The 16,239-nt window shown below is 35.5% G+C and overlaps 1 protein-coding gene across 1 annotated transcript in view; it reads right to left on the bottom strand.

Annotated features, from left to right (window-relative positions):
• The window catches only part of LOC145238176 (uncharacterized), a 34,753-nt gene extending 19,110 nt beyond the window's left edge, over window positions 1-15,643 (bottom strand). Inside the window, exons 1-15 of the mRNA XM_080101261.1 lie at window positions 15,525-15,643; window positions 14,869-14,906; window positions 13,386-13,448; window positions 12,966-13,163; window positions 9,284-9,415; window positions 8,758-8,913; window positions 8,625-8,693; window positions 8,314-8,548; window positions 7,839-8,023; window positions 6,304-6,381; window positions 5,944-6,135; window positions 5,786-5,866; window positions 1,481-1,666; window positions 1,340-1,414; window positions 1,035-1,223 (exon numbers count right to left, since the gene is read on the bottom strand). Coding sequence (XP_079957387.1) covers window positions 1,035-1,223; window positions 1,340-1,414; window positions 1,481-1,666; window positions 5,786-5,866; window positions 5,944-6,135; window positions 6,304-6,381; window positions 7,839-8,023; window positions 8,314-8,548; window positions 8,625-8,693; window positions 8,758-8,913; window positions 9,284-9,415; window positions 12,966-13,058 — 1,671 coding nt within the window. The 5' untranslated portion in view covers window positions 13,059-13,163; window positions 13,386-13,448; window positions 14,869-14,906; window positions 15,525-15,643. The remainder of the gene's footprint in view (window positions 1-1,034; window positions 1,224-1,339; window positions 1,415-1,480; window positions 1,667-5,785; window positions 5,867-5,943; window positions 6,136-6,303; window positions 6,382-7,838; window positions 8,024-8,313; window positions 8,549-8,624; window positions 8,694-8,757; window positions 8,914-9,283; window positions 9,416-12,965; window positions 13,164-13,385; window positions 13,449-14,868; window positions 14,907-15,524) is intronic.
• Between the last annotated feature and the right edge of the window lie 596 nt (window positions 15,644-16,239).

Here is a 16,239-nt window from a genome sequence, read left to right on the forward strand (position 1 = left end):
CCATGTAGCACATTAAAAAAATCCTTTATATGACTGTACAAATCTATTAAATTTGTTTCATTAAAGTCTCTTGTGCGTTATATGTATAAAAAACGACTAATTTGTACAACTTTGCACCAGTTGGACGAACAAATTAATGAAATATGTAACTTGGTGTATGGAACGTATGTTCAGCATTAACTACAAATCTCGCCGTTATATTAGGCACCAAATTAATCTAAATACATATGGTTTCAAGTTTACCTATTTGTTCACAAAAGAGTTCTCCTAAGCATATTGGCGCCTAAGCGTATTCAAACCACCTGTGCCGAGCACATCGAGAATCGGAGAAGTCTAATACGCTTTGCCTTTTTTCTTTTTTGAAAACGAGAGAAATGCATATCGAAAAAGCGTATCGAATACGCTTAAACGCTCCATGTAAAGAGGCTTATGGAAAGTTTAAAATAACGCATTTTTAGAGGTAACCATGACAAAGTTTGGTGTCGTTAAATCAAACACAATGATCAGTAATGTGTTTTTCTGTCAACTGGATAATGGGAATTAATAGAAGCTGGTGAAGCCCACCGTAGAGGCATCGGACTGAAGAAAGTGCCAAAGTTCAGATTTGAGCCTACTTGTAACTTTGCTCATAAAGCGCTTTGCCGCTTGACACGTCATTTTAAACTAGAAAACGAAATAGGCGACAGGACAACTACTGACAGTTAGACATGTGAACTAAGTATTCATGTGCGGTCTAGCACATCTCTGTGTAAAAATTTTCCTAAATAGATCTTATGATGTCATGCAACGTCATTAGCGAAATTTCTAAATTAAAATGCAAAAAAATTTCTACGCCTCTGTACATAGCTATATCTGCCAGCTGTATAAGTTGCATCCAAATCCATCAAAGATTTCATGATAAAAGTTCATGGACAAACTTCACCAGAGCAAACAACACAGAAAAAAAACAGAATGAAACCAACAAAGAGACCCATAATTCACAAAAATGGGACCGATAATAAGCCAACACACACATTGCTGTTAAACAAACCTACCACATCGGCATCAGAAAGAACCTTATTGGGATCATCATATTGTTGTAACCTGTTTTTCAATTCCTTTCGATAAGGCTCAACAAAACCTGGGTCATATTTCCTTGATTCTTTATCAAACTTAGTTTGTGCCTCTTGTTTTGCCTCTTTAAATATATCAACATATATTTCATAGTCCCCTTCAGCCATCTTCTGCAAGGTTGTGAAATGTTTGTTTTTTTGTGGTTACATATTACATACCATTGGTAAAAGCTGGAGTTCAAGCAATCATGACAACACAATGCCAAGTTTAAAAATTAAGGACTTACTTCTTCTGGCAATTTTTCTCTTAGCACCACAAAACAATCATGTACCAGCCTTTTCATTGATTCTCTGATAGTTACCTAAAAATTAGTGCATGTTTTGACATACTAGACAAGACAAACCAGCAAAATAAAACATCCTGTTACTTGTTTCAGATGAGTTTTATGAGATTTTTCAAAAAACTGACGTTGAATTTCATCCTTGAGGCGATAGCTGTATTTTTCTTTCATGGCTCCAACATGGTTTTGGTCAAAAGTTTCAAGTATTTCATCAGACAGTTCTTTGTGATATAGTTGTAGCTTCTCAGAACTCAAAACTTCAACTCGTATTGACTGAAACAGCAAAATTTGTTTGCAAGTGGAGATGTAGCGAATATTTGGTTTATCAAACTTATTTGTCCGAATCAGCCTTTTTTTGCAGATTCGGTTGCAGCCGAATCTCAACAAACCTTTATGAACACAAAATTGAAGTGCTAACATGTCTTTTCTGCTTTGTAAGATACAATCAATCTTTTAAACTAGACCAGAAGAAAAATCACATCAATGTTTTCATTTTTTAACACATTATCTTTTTTCCCACTGTTGACAAAATAAAATCAGTAATTCATTGGCAGGTTGCCAATCGTGCTGAAGGCTATTTTAAACCCCACAGAAATGAAATGAGGACATAACTATTCTGCACTAGTAGCCAAGTAGATAAACATCTTTTCATGTCAAACTCGCAGTGTACGGCTTTGCGTGACGTCATAAATGATTCGGCCAAATTTACTTAGCAAAACTACCAAATATTCGGTTTTGGTCAAACTAAAGTATAGCAAAAGGAACCATTATTAACATGTCAAAATGGCATATTCTACAAACTGTTCAAATTTTCTAAAATTCAATGTTTCAAAAATTCAACACCTACAAATAACAAAATAAACAAACTGTCTGAATTTTTCCAATTTAGGCATTGTTCAAAAAACTCAACAATTTTAGGGAGCTAGCTGGGTAAATACTCTAAAGATTTTATGCCAAAAGTGCATGGACAAACTTCCTTGGAAGGGGACCCATAAGTATTAATGAATCCTCTAAACCAGGGGTGAGGAACCTACTTAGAGCCGCGGGTCGCACAAACACAACATTTTCGGACAGGCCAAATATTTTTTTTTGTTTTCAAATTCCGTGTAAAATACCCAAACACACCAGTGGTTTTATATTTCATTGTTACAAATTTGATATCTTCTTTTCTGGTACATGTTCGAAACAAGGTATACAGGTTTATCACTTATTTTGACCAAAAAAAAGAGTTTGTCTATTTTTTTTCTGGAACACCCTAGCTCCATTATACCAATTTTTCCATGAATATCTTTTAAACAACAATATAAGTATCCAAGCTAATAGCTCTAAAATCAATTTAAAACTAGAAGGGTGGCTTAGCACATATTTCCCTTGCATATACACTATAACCTATTTTAAAACATTAATATATTTCCTACACTTATTTTATATTGGGTCCCATATCATCTACTGTCTTTTATAACCTTGGTTGTTTCTGCAAGCAGATGGGTCCCCCACACATGCAAAGTTGTAAACAATGCATTTCAAGAGATAACAATGACAAAGTTTGGTATTGTTAGGTCAAACACAGTGATCGGTACTTTACATCAATAAATAGGTTATAAGGAGTACAAACTATTTAAACTCATTCCATTAATACATTTTTGAGATTTTTCCATTTTATGGTCTATCTGAGAAAAAAGAGTTAAATAGTGAGAAAATAGGCTAAAACACAATAATCGGCTCCTATTAATGGCAAATTTCACATGATGGTAGGGGGCTAGTGGAGTAAATGATGGAGCTACAGGGTAAAACGCAATATTCTACACCGATAAATGGGACACTCTAAAGGCTATCTGAATTTCATTTAATTCTGACATTGTTTAAAAAATAACCTTTTTGGGGGGCTAGTTGGGTAAATGTTGGGGGGACAGGGTTGAACATAACAAATAACTAGAGAGGTGGCTTAGCACATTTTGCCATTGTTCATACACTAAATCGTATTCTAAAACGGCAATATAATTCCTTCACTTATTTTATATTGGGTCCCATATTAGCCACCGTCTTTTAAAACGTTAGTTGTTTCTGCAGGCAGAAACTCATGGGTCCCCACACATGCAAAGTTGTAAATACTGCATTTCAAGAGATAACCATAAGAAACTTTGGTGTTGTAAAGTAAAACACTGTGATTGGTACTAGGATTAAATAGTCATGCTATGCAAAGTTCAAACTATACAAATCGACTCAATTCAAGCATTGTTTAAAGTTTGTCTAGTTTAAAACAAAGAAGTAAAACACAACAATCGATACCTATAAATCGCATAACATTTCCAACAATTGCGCACTGTTCAAAAACTCACCCATTTTAGGGGGCTAGTAGAGTGACTATTGGGGCTACAGGGTTTAACACAACAATCGTCATTTGTAAATGGCAAATTGTACAAGCTATCCAAATTTCAGCCAATTCCGACCCTGTTTAAAAAAATTACCCTTTTTAGGGGGCTAGCGGGGTAAATGCTGGGGCTACAGGGTTTAACGCAACAATCGTCATTTGTCAATGGCAAATTCTACAAGCTATCCAAATTTCAGCCAAATCCAACCCTGTTTAAAAATTCACCCATTTTAGGGGGCTAGTGGGTTAAATGCTGGGGCTACAGGGTTTAACACAACAATCATCGTTTGTAAATGGCAAATTGTACAAGCTATCCAAATTTCAGCCAATTCCGACCCTGTTTAAAAATTCACCCATTTTAGGGGGCTAGTGGGGTAACTAATGGGGTTCTTCACCCTAATGTTGAAAATATGAAACTGCAATGACCCAAACAACAATCCTGTAAAATTTTGTCCAAATCGGCCAATGTTTCAATTTTGACCACTAGGGGGCGTTTTAACCAACAACCGTAATGACTTGTGACGTCACAAGGCTGTGAACAACCCCCTTGACTGCTATCCGCAAACACGTTCACCAAGCAATCCTCAAACATATGTACCATATGTAGTTGCCTTTATAACATCACACAAAACTAACGTTTGTGGTGCGCACAAACCACATTTTACATTTTGGGGGCTAGCGGGGTAAATACTGGGGTTATCATGACAAACGAAGCAGATGGCACATCTACACAACTATATCTACCATCTGTGAAAGTTTCATCCAAATCCATCAAACATTTCAGGGCAAAAAGGGGTGGACAAACTTCAGGGAAGAAAAAAAAAGAAAAAGAAAAAAAAGAAATCGAGTAAAATCAAGATGTGTCCCCTTCAAGGAAGGGGACCCATAATAACTATAAATAGCACACTCTATAAGCTGTCCAAATTTCATCAAATTCGGACAATGTTTAAAAAATGCACCCATTTTAGGGGGCTAGATACCCCTAGCAGGGTTAAACACAACAATTGACACCTATAAAGGACAAATTCTACAAGCTTTCCAAATTTCATCAAATTCCGACACCGTTTAAAAAACTGACCCATTTTAGGGGTTAGTGGGGTAACTGATGGGGTTCAACACCCAAACGTATGAAATATGAAATCACAATGACCCAATCAACAGTCTTGTACAATTTTATCTAATTCAGACAATGTTTAAAATTCTGGCCACTAGAGGTGCTATAAGCAACACTCGTCAACGCCCCTGACATCATAAGGCTGTCACCCCTCTAACTGGCATGTGCAAAAACGCCCACCTAGTAATGCACAAACACAAGTATCATATGTTCTGTTGCCTTTATTATACCAATCTACCACAAAAATCTTTCGTTTGTGGTGTGCAGCAACATACAAAAACGTTTTACACTTTGGGGTCTAGCGGGGTAAATACTGGAGTTATCAAGTCAAACAAAGCAGATGGCACATCTGCATAACTATATCTACCATCTGTGAAAGTTTCATCCAAATTCACCAAAGATTTCATGCCAAAAGTGCATGGACGAACTTCACCGGAGAAAAAAGTAAAAAAAAGAAAAAAAAAACAGAAAAAAACAAACAAAACAAACATAGTGAAATCAAGATGCGTCCTTCAGGGAAGGGGACCCATAACTAACACCACATGGCAAATGATTTGTTACTGCAAGGAGAGGCAATCAAGTGACTGTTATGTCACAAATATAGCAAGTGGTTGAAAATGTGGCAATTTTTAAAAGTTTGGCGTCATATGTGGAATAGCGTCTAAAGGAATAGGGAGATTACTACAAATGTCGAAGTTATTTCAGCGAAATATTTGTACATTAACATTATTGTGTTTTTATGCTATGTTGTATTCTGTGACAGGGGCCTCATTAAAAGGGCAAGCGGGCCGCAGGTTCCCCACCCTTGTCCTAAACCCTACATTAATTTAATATCCTGAAAAGGTGTGCTAAGTGTCAACTTTATACCTCAATCAGCATATGCAAACATAAAACTTCATACATTTACCTCCAAGTGTTGTTCTAGCTTTTTACCATAGTTTCCTGCAGCAGTTTTCACATCATCCTCAAACTTTTGCTTTTTCTTGTCCTAATAATAAATCAGTAAAACAAAAAAACAAAAAAACACCACACAAAATGGTGAAATATAAACTTTAACGCACTTACTCTTTTGTTGCTGTTTTCTTGTTTGAAAGCCAAATACCGTTGTTTAATCCTTTCTTCTAATGCCATTGCAAGTTTTGTTTTAAAATCGTGATGTCCCAGCAAAACATGCATATGAAACTTTTCTACCACCTCATTTTCAATTTTGGAAGCAATGGATGACAGTTTTTCCTTTTCCAAGTAGTTATCAGGATCCTTAAAACAAAACACTTCTGTCAAAATAGGTCCCTTTAACTTTTTTATTATCAGGATTTACAATTATGTTCATTAACTCATTAACAACAAGTTTTGTTGTAATCAAATTATTTTTTCAAGCAGTTAAAATGAATCTGTACGCAAGAATCCACCCAATTGACAACTTACGTTATGCTCCTGCCATTTTTCTTGGCAAATCTTATCACATTCTTCGAGTGTTTTTGTAGCAATTTGTTCCGTAACACTCTAAAAACGTAAAACTGATGTGTGAAAAACATTGCCACTGATGTTTAAAAAAACTAGAAGGGTGACTTAGCACATATTGCCCTTGCATATACACTATAGCCTATTTGAAAAAAATAATATATTCCCTACACTTATTTTATATTGGGTCCCATATCACACACTGTCTTTTATAACATTAGTTGTTTCTGCAGGCAGAAACTCATGGGTCCCCACACATGCAAAGTTGTAAATAATGCATTTCAACAAATAACCATGTGAATATTTGGTATTGTAAGGTCAAATACAATGATTGGTACTGAGCATAAATAAACATGCTATGTGGTGTACAAACTATCTAAATTTTCTTCCATTCAGGCATTTTTAAAGGTTTTTCTATTGTATGTTCTATCTGAAAAATGAAGGGGTAAATAGCGAAAAATTAGACTAAAACACAACAATCAGCTGCTATTTTTGGAAAATTGCACAAGCTGTCCTAATTTTATCCAATTGAGACATTGTTTAAAAAATTCCCCCTTTTTAGGGGGCTAACGGGTAAACGTTGGGGCTACAGGTTGGAAAACAACAATCAACACCTAACAATGGCACATTGGACAAACTGACCAAATTTCATCCCAATCGAACAATACTACAACAATTCACCCTTTTTGGGGGGGCTAGTGGGGTAAATAATTGGTCTCTACTCTAAAACTAAAAAAATATCAAACCACAATAACCCAATCCACAGTCCTGTAAATTTTTGTCCAAATCGGCAAATGTTTAAGCATTTGGCCACTGGAGGGGCTTTTGAGCAACAACCATTGATGCCTTTGACGTCATAAGGCTGTTAACACCCCCTGATTGTCGACTGCAAAAACATCCACCAAACAACCCACAAACATTAGTGATGTACATATGGTTGCCTTTATAACATCACACAAAACTAACGTTTGTGGTGCGCACCAACCACATTTTACATTTTAGGAGCTAGCGGGGTAAATACTGGGGTTATCATGACAAACGAAGCAGATGACACATCTACATAACTATATCTACCATCTGTGAAAGTTTCATCCAAATCCATCAAACATTTCAGGGCAAAAAGGGGTGGACAAACTTCAGGGAAGAAAAAAAGAAAGAAAAAGAAATTGAGTAAAATCAAGATGTGTCCCCTTCAAGGAAGGGGACCCATAATTATTTTGTAGTTCACCCATAGCTGCTTATTTTTTTTTAAAAGGGAGGTGGCAGAATGGCATCACATCTGCATGTAACAGAAGTGTTCTTGTTTTTTCTGGTATTCTATGTCAACAAATAAATTTAAACATTTCACCTGGTATTTTAAACTTTTAGGGTTTGGGATCTAGCTTTTTTTGAAAAATATCAACATATCCTAAAAATTGTTCAACTGAAAATCGTGGTTGGTGCCATGCTCGAAAAGAGAAAGATCACCGTCTATGAGTTTACTTCATAAAACAATTTACCTCAAAGATAGTTTTTATTTGAGGAACTACATCAGAATTGAAAAGTTGTAATGTGGTATTGATGAAATCAATCATATATTTGCAGGTAACCTTTTGTCCAGCGACAATCTTGACTGCCAGATTGGTGGAAGAAAATAAACCTTGTGCAAGAGCGGCAGCATTGCTTGTAAAGTTTTTTTTCAAATCTATAAAAAAATACATTTTTAAACATTTTTTTTAAATAGCCTGTTTACTTTTAAACAACAATCATTAGCACAAATAAAACAGGTATAATGGCATTAATTTGAAATATGTCGCAACTTGTTATACTAAGGGCAAACACATATGCATATCCACACATAAACACATACATGAATACAGGGAAGATGGATGTACAACAAACCACTAAATTATCACAGGTGCAAACCTGTACAAAAATTTCCTCAGCCATTCAACATGAAACATACCAACAGGCAGTGTTACTACTACATGTGACCTGAAAAATTGTAATCACAGTCGTCATCATCCCGCTCAGCAATCTTTTTCCCAGGGTATGGCAGTAAGAAGCAGGAAACATTCTCAAATGAATCGTTAATGTGTTTCCTCACACTTTTTACATCATCACTTGAATTTTTATCAAATGCTAAGGCGTTTTCCAATGCCTTCTCTCCACCTTTTGACCCAAATGCGATTGATGTGTGTTGCCAATCCCGAACCAAAAACAACAAATTCTGCAAAAGAAAAACACTTCATGCAATTCTTTACCAGTCAATAGTTTAACAAAGCACCAAAACCCAAAGAATATACTTGAAATGGTTTGTATGTAGGTTCTGACCCTCGAACAAGTTGCAACTGTTTGGCATAATCTGTAAATAACTATAAATCAGCAGATTTAAAGTAGTAAGATTTTCAAATAGATGAAATCATAAACACATCTAACCTGAAGATATTGTAAGTTGTCTTCTTGTATTTGTTGTGAAAGATTGTAAATCTGCATCGAACTAATCAAAGTGCTGAGAGCAAATATGCAACTACATTGGGTCATTGAAGTTGTATGGTCAAACAATCCTTGTGTGTCCATGAGGAAAACTGCAACCTGAAATTTTTGCATATGCTACAAAATGACAAAAATAGAAACATGGCTTTCTGATATTTTATATATTCTATATCTTGTTTACCTATTTACCAATTTCTTATACACATCATTTGATCTACACATAGCATTGTTTTTATTAACAAAAACGGATGGGTCCCCACACGCGTGTTTGTGCAGATTTACAGGGAAAAAATATTGCGGTTGACTCTTGAGGACAAATTATTAAAGCATTAACCAAACTTTTAAAAAGTTTTGTCTGTATTCGTTTTACCTCATTTACAACCCTTGTGTGTCCATAAGAAATACTGCAACCTGTGAATTACTGTGAGTGAAAAAAATTACAAGAAACATAACATATCCAATGATTTACCTCATTGCCCTCTTTATCTTTCCGAATAAAATATTTGCTGTGAATTAAAATCCCTTTTGTTGTTGGATCCATTCCACCTCCCCATTTAAGTTGATCAAAATCATAGTATTGTGGAAAACGGCTGTTTTGGGCCTTAAAAAACAAATAAATTAGAAGGGTCATTAAAAAACATAAATTGCCCAGTATATATTTATTACATTTAAACTAGCACCTTTTACCATAAATACTAAATATTTGATGCAAGTTTGTAAAAAGTAGACAACCACGATAAAACATCTAATACCACACTGGTTTAACATAAGTTTGAACTAACGGGGACAATAATTCTTTATTCGAAATGATTTGCTTAGCTGTGATATTTGTGCACCAGGTCTGGTTTAAGCCTCAAATTTACTTCCTGCCTTTATAAAACCATATTTGATGTATTGTGGGTCCAAATACAACTAATACAAGTAGTTTTGTTAGGTGACAATTGCAGTTTATTTTCTGTTGTGACGCGACAATCGCAGTTTTGTTGTGTAAGTGTAATAAAAGCTTTGTTTAACGCGAAACCTTACGCAGCTTTCATAGTGAGTAATATGTTTGTTTTTTGATAATATAGTTAAACTTGAAAGTATGTTCACACGAACTGTACAACTTCTACACTTCTATTTTGGTATGATAATAGCTTGACAAGTTTCGCGGCCCACGAGAAAGAACGTCACAGCCCACCAGTTGGGAAGCGCTGCTATAGCCTATATAAAAAGTTTACCTAAGCACCACAGGTATTTTATATTACCCTTTTTACGCCCTGTCGTTATGACCTTTGTTTATTTTTGTAGGCAGATTCCCACACATGAGTGATACATAATTACTTTTACTAAATAACCATAATAAATTTTGATTTTGTGTGGTCAAACACAGCGATCAAATACTGTAGAAAAGACGACCTGTATAGGACGTCGAAATGTCGGGTTAAAATTACATTTGCCAGAAGAGCTCTATAGACTTGATATTATGCCTGGCAGCAACAGCTTATATACTGTAGAAAAGGTGTGTTTTTTATTCAAATCAGATATAGTTTTCAAATTTTACCCAATTTAGGGGGTCAGTATGGTAGCTAATAAGGTTTTAGGGTACAACTCAATGATTTCAACCCAACAGATAGCCACTTATGTTTCAGTGAGCAAGAGCTACATTGCTCCATCCCAGGAAATTTGTTAATTTTAAATTCAAAACATTAAAATTAAAAATGTTAAAAATGTATTGTTTTGTGCAGATTCATTAAATCACGAGTTAGCAAACACTGAGCCAAAGTTTCGTCAGCAGAAAAGGTAAAAAAATCATAAATAATATGACCCCTTCAGGCAAGCAGACTCATAACTAGGGCAATTATTTTTTTAAACTACAAATTGAAAATTTTGACAAATTTAGACCTTAAAAAAATTTTTTTTGACAAAATTTTGACCATAGAAAATACTGAACAGGCATTTCGTCCACCAGGTTGCATATTTAACAAATTTGTCGTTCAACTGGTGTAATGCTGAACAAAATACTGATTGTTGTTTTTAAGAACTTGTTGTTCGCTAACGTTTCGCCCACCAGAACGATAGGGCTTCATCAGAGCAATGAACGATATAGTGCAAGCACAACAGGCGAAAATGCACAAGCGCAGCGGGATATAACGTAAAGTAATTATAAGAGAACAAAGGCTTATCATGATGGGTTGATTGTGCTATATTGTGACAGTGCGTAACTAATTTCCGATATTTAAAGAGGAAGTTGGACGCAAAATGTCACGAAAAACCGGACTGAGGTTTTTGCCGTCGTTACGGTTTAAAACATTTGAATTAGAATTTATGAGGCAACTTTCAAAGACCAATCTTTAGGACCAATTAGGTTCCTGTTTCAAAACTTGGGCATCGTTCCAATTTATGCGGTGATCACATACAAAAACGTGTTCGCATAAGGCGGACTTGTTAACATCCATGTTTCTGACTGCCACTTTGTGTTCCTTGAGACGTCAATTTAGATTTAGCTTAGTTTGACCAATGTAAACCATATCACAATCACGGCAAGCGACCTGGTAAACAACTCCTGTACGATGTTGTGGTATAGTGGCATCTTTTGGTTTTGGCAGTAACTGCCCAATAGTTTCAAAAAGGTTTCATTGCCACTTTTACCCCAGCATCATTCAGGATTCGTTTTAGGCGCTCTGATACACCCTGGACATACGGTAAGAATGTGAATGATATAAACTGTCTGTTTTGTAAGGTGGTTGTGTTATGAGTCAAGTGGTGTAAGTTACACGGGGAAACCGTTATTCCCTAAGACGCGTGCAATATTTTTGCATTCGTGTTTGTGAAGAACCATATCCTTGATGTGAGTTGTGGCTCTGTTGTAAAGCGTTTTGGCGACTGTAAGTTTTTGGTGCCGGGATGGTGAGACATATAGTGTAGGTAGCGCTTGTTCGTGGGCTTCTTGTATATGCCAGTGATGAGCTTTTGTTCTGGCTGCCTGGTAACAGCCACATCTAAAAACGCAATGGTATCATGTTGTTCGGTTTCCATGGTGAAAGCTATTGTTGGTGATATGGTGTTCAGGTGTGTGTGAAATGTGTGGACCATGTTTCTGTCGATAATGACGTATGTGTCATCAATGTATCGAAGCCATAGACGTGGTGGTGTGTGGAAAGTTGCAAGTGCCTTCTGCTCTATGTGTTCCATAGTGAGATTAGCAAGAATAGCTGAAATAGGAGAGCCCATGGGTGTACCAAAGATTTGTTTGTATATTGTGTCTCTGTAAGTAAAAACTGTTGCATTAAGGCAAATCTGTAAAGCTGTTTGTATGTGAGAAAGATCTAGCCCGGTGCGTTTGTGATGAAGCCCTACCGTTCTGGTGGGCGAAACGTTAGCGAAATACAAGTTCTTAAAAACAACAATTAGTATTTTGTTCAGCATTACACCAGTTGAACGACAAATTTGTTAAAACTTTGACGTATGAAGAACTCAAGTAGTAAATTACGCATTATCGTTCCAAAAGTTAAAATATGGCTAGGCTAATCTAACTAGAGCGAAAGAATGTGCAAAAGTCTAACAGAAGGGCAAAAATCTGAACACAGACCTAACCTATTCTGAAAAGGGAATGAGCTAATTTAAAATCACTGCCAAAAAACTGCAGCTAGGATACAACGAAAATTATTCAATACATTTGTATAAACAAAAGATACATGAAGTATCTAATGCAAAACCGAAGCAAGAGCTGCACCTAACCTGCAGCTGCCGTAAAATGACTTAGGACCTACCAAAATTTTGCTCGTTTTAAGGTGTGTTGAGCATCACGCGATCACGCCATATCAACCTAATTGTTTCACTCACTTGATGGTTTATGATTCGCAATAATTGGGGCAATGGGTCAATTACAACAGTATAAAGTAGGCTACAAGGTGTAAAACAAATAGTTTGCTGGCAGTGCAACCTCTACAACAATGCAGTTTGTAAACAATTTTAAATTTGTAAAAATAATTGGTTTTGTAAATTTCGACAATTTTTGACCTACCGGTATTCTAAAAATTTTAACAAAATTTTGACTTTTTTGACAAGTCAAAAAATATTTGCCCTACTCATAACTGATGGAAAAGAATAGAAATATTGTTGTATATGGCACATCAAGTGACCAAAAAACAGGTTAGATGTGTTTTCACCTCAACTTGTGCCAAATGTTGAAAAAGGAAGTTCATCAAAAATGATTTTCCTTTTCTATAAGGTCCAGCAATGGAATAAATTGCAACTGGCATATCTTTCACATCTTGAAAGAGACGTTGCAGTTTTTTATTAGTCACTTCTTCTCCATCTTGGGGTGAAATCAGGATTACCTCCTCCTTCTTTCCAGCAATTAGATCCTAAGAATATAAACTGTTTTTATTCAATTAGTAGTGATTGATATATTGGTCCTCGAGTGGATTGCAGTTGGCATTGATCTAAATAGGCCCTAATGTGGCCGTTTATCCTCGCAGCCTTGGACAACCCTGTTTTAGATAGTTGTAATATTATGATACAGTTCCTGTTAACCCTGTTCAATAAAATTAGGTTTTATAAATATTTACTTCTTATTTAAACAATACCTTTGCTTCCGATAATTTCTTTTTGCCCAGGTGGAACACATCACTTGTTGTTGCCTTGACAAACTATAAAAAATTCATCAAAACACAAATTTTTCAAAATTAGGAGTGTGGCTTAGTGCATTTTGCCATTGCACATACTCTATGACCTATTAGACTATCATACAAACAACACAATCAACATCTATAAATGGCAAACTACAAGCTGTCGAATTTTATAATTTAGACATAGTTAAAACAATTTACTCAAATTTAGAGGCCAGTAGAGTAAGTTAGGCTACAGGGTTAAACATAAAAACTGACGACTCAAAAAACCATGTTCTATAAACTGTCAATTCTAAAATTGTCAAAAACTTCACTCATTTTAGGGTGCTAGTGGGGTAAATGGGGATGTTGGGGTTCTAAACACCAAAGCATAAAATATGCAACCACAATAACCCAATAAACAGTCCTGTAAATTTTGTCAACAATGAAAATTGCCTTTATAACACCACAAAAACCTTTCATTTGTGGTGCCCTGCAACCATGTTTTACACTTTAGGGCTAGCAAAGTAAATACTGGGATTATCAAGACAAACAAAGCAGATCACACATCTATATAACTATATCTATCCAAATCCATCAAACATTTCATGGCGAAAAAAACTGCAGGGACAAAAAAAACGAGAAAAATCAAAATGTGTAATCAAGAAAAAAAAAAGACCCATATTGTTTATACCACTTTGCACCAACCAACCAAGCGTGATGCTCCTATGTCACAGACTGTAGCAATTTTGCCTTTTCTACATTTCACTTTTCTGGGGCCCTTGGGTGATCTGCTAGGTCAAACTACATTTGGGTTGACGACATATCACACTGAAATATTGTAAAAGTTAAGCATTTTTCTTGATTAAACAAGAGGAAAACAACATGTTTCCACTTTTGGTATGGGGACCCCCAGTGATATATCATATAATGCAAAACCAAGTTACAGTTTTCATGTGTCTGGAGCTCTTACAAAAAATGTTTTCTCTGGTACAAAGAACATGCAATAGTCAATTGCAGTTGCCCATGCACACACACATTTTCACCAACTTTATTAAGAAAGTGTTTTCTCATTTAACCTTATAGTTTACAATTTACATGAAAATCTACTTTTCAAAGAACCTTTATTCTTTTAGGTCTGAAATGTGTGATTAATGATGCAACCATCTACAACAGTGGTCCTAAAACTCGGTTTTCGGGGCCGCATGCGACTCCCAACCACTTATTTTGCGGCTCGCACCAGACCTAAAAAAATCACCAAACATTGCTATTTTAGATTTCAAAGTAATAATCTTTAATAATTTTCTTTTTCAGTTTTTTATTAATGATTTTCTTTTCAAGTTTTCATTTTTTGCAGCTCCATTCACACTTAAAAAATTACCATTTGGCCCTGACAATAAAAAAGTTTGAGAACCACTGATCTACTGTATATATTCTGTTGGGTGATGTTTGATAAACTTACCCGTTTAATACTTTTTCCCTGTACATCTTCTTCCTCACCTTAAAAGTTAGCCAAACCATTACTTGTTTATCAATTAGTAAAACCCAAACTGCAGAACATGGCATTTCCTGATGGGATCTCAGGCATGTAGGACCGAAATGTCCCATGTGCATGTGCGCATGAACAACCATCAAGTTTGTGTGCAAGACCAATTTCAGAAGAGGCACTGCCAAGGATAAAGGTCATGACAGGACAACTAAATTGCCGTTAGTCAGGACAACTAAATGCAGACATTTTTGAAAAAATAGCATGCGCGGGACTATACTAAATGCCGCATGTGACCGCATGATATTCCACTTAGAATACCACATGGTGTGTGGAATGTAAGAATACAAGAAAAAATAGACCAGATTTTAGCAATATTTTAATTGCAAATCATCACTCAACCCAAACAGCTGTAACTGTCAGTGCTTTTAAAAGTCAGCACAATTATATTTTCGGAAAAGCATATTCAAGTCTTTTACACTATTCAGCCGTGTGATGAAATGCGGTCACATGTGCCATCATGCAGTATTTAGTTCCACAGCGCATGTATCTGCCATAATCTGCAGATTGGAGTAATACACAAACATTATAATAAATGTATTTCAATGTACATAAAACATTTATTTATTCACCTTTGTTACTTTTTCCACTGTCAACATCTGTACTCTGCTAAAATGTATAAGATAAAAAAATACCAGAGTTTGAATATTTTTGCAATTTACCTTTTTTTACACTACCAAGTAGACTTATAAGTCTACTAAGTCCCCTATAGGGGAATAAGGGGATAATAAAACAAGGGTACAATAACTACTATGAATTCGATCTAACTCTGCAGAAAGATCTAACATTTTTTTGGACTGTTTAAGAGTCTAGAGCGACGTCTTGTTTATAGTTATTGTCTGATTTATATTTATTGGTTTGATAATTTTTGCAAACAATTTAAAGGAAATGTCCTTTTATTCTACGGTGGCAAACTTGTAATGTTTGTTGACAACCCAGTATCTGTTACGAGGGGATTTCCCTCATTTACGAAACCTATTTTTTGTCAAAATCACTGATTTTTATGATACAAATCACAGCATTGAAGTTACAAGTTTTTTTACTTCAGAAATCCGTTTTTCACAATTAAGTCACAGGCCGGTTTTATCTAGTTGATTTTTTCCCGACAAATATGTAATTTGTTTATTTGAAGTAGTGATTTGATTAATAATTAGCTGCAGAGTTTACTAATTTGTAAATTTACTTGACGTGTTTCTAACAAACCGTATCTCGTTGTTTGATACAGCAACGCTCAAAAATTAGCTTATCACTTTAGATATCAGGTATTTTTTCTCCCAGAAACAACAT

Source organism: Phallusia mammillata, chromosome 7 (assembly GCF_965637545.1).
Source record: "Phallusia mammillata chromosome 7, kaPhaMamm4.hap1.1, whole genome shotgun sequence".
NCBI classification, from domain to species: domain Eukaryota; kingdom Metazoa; phylum Chordata; class Ascidiacea; order Phlebobranchia; family Ascidiidae; genus Phallusia; species Phallusia mammillata.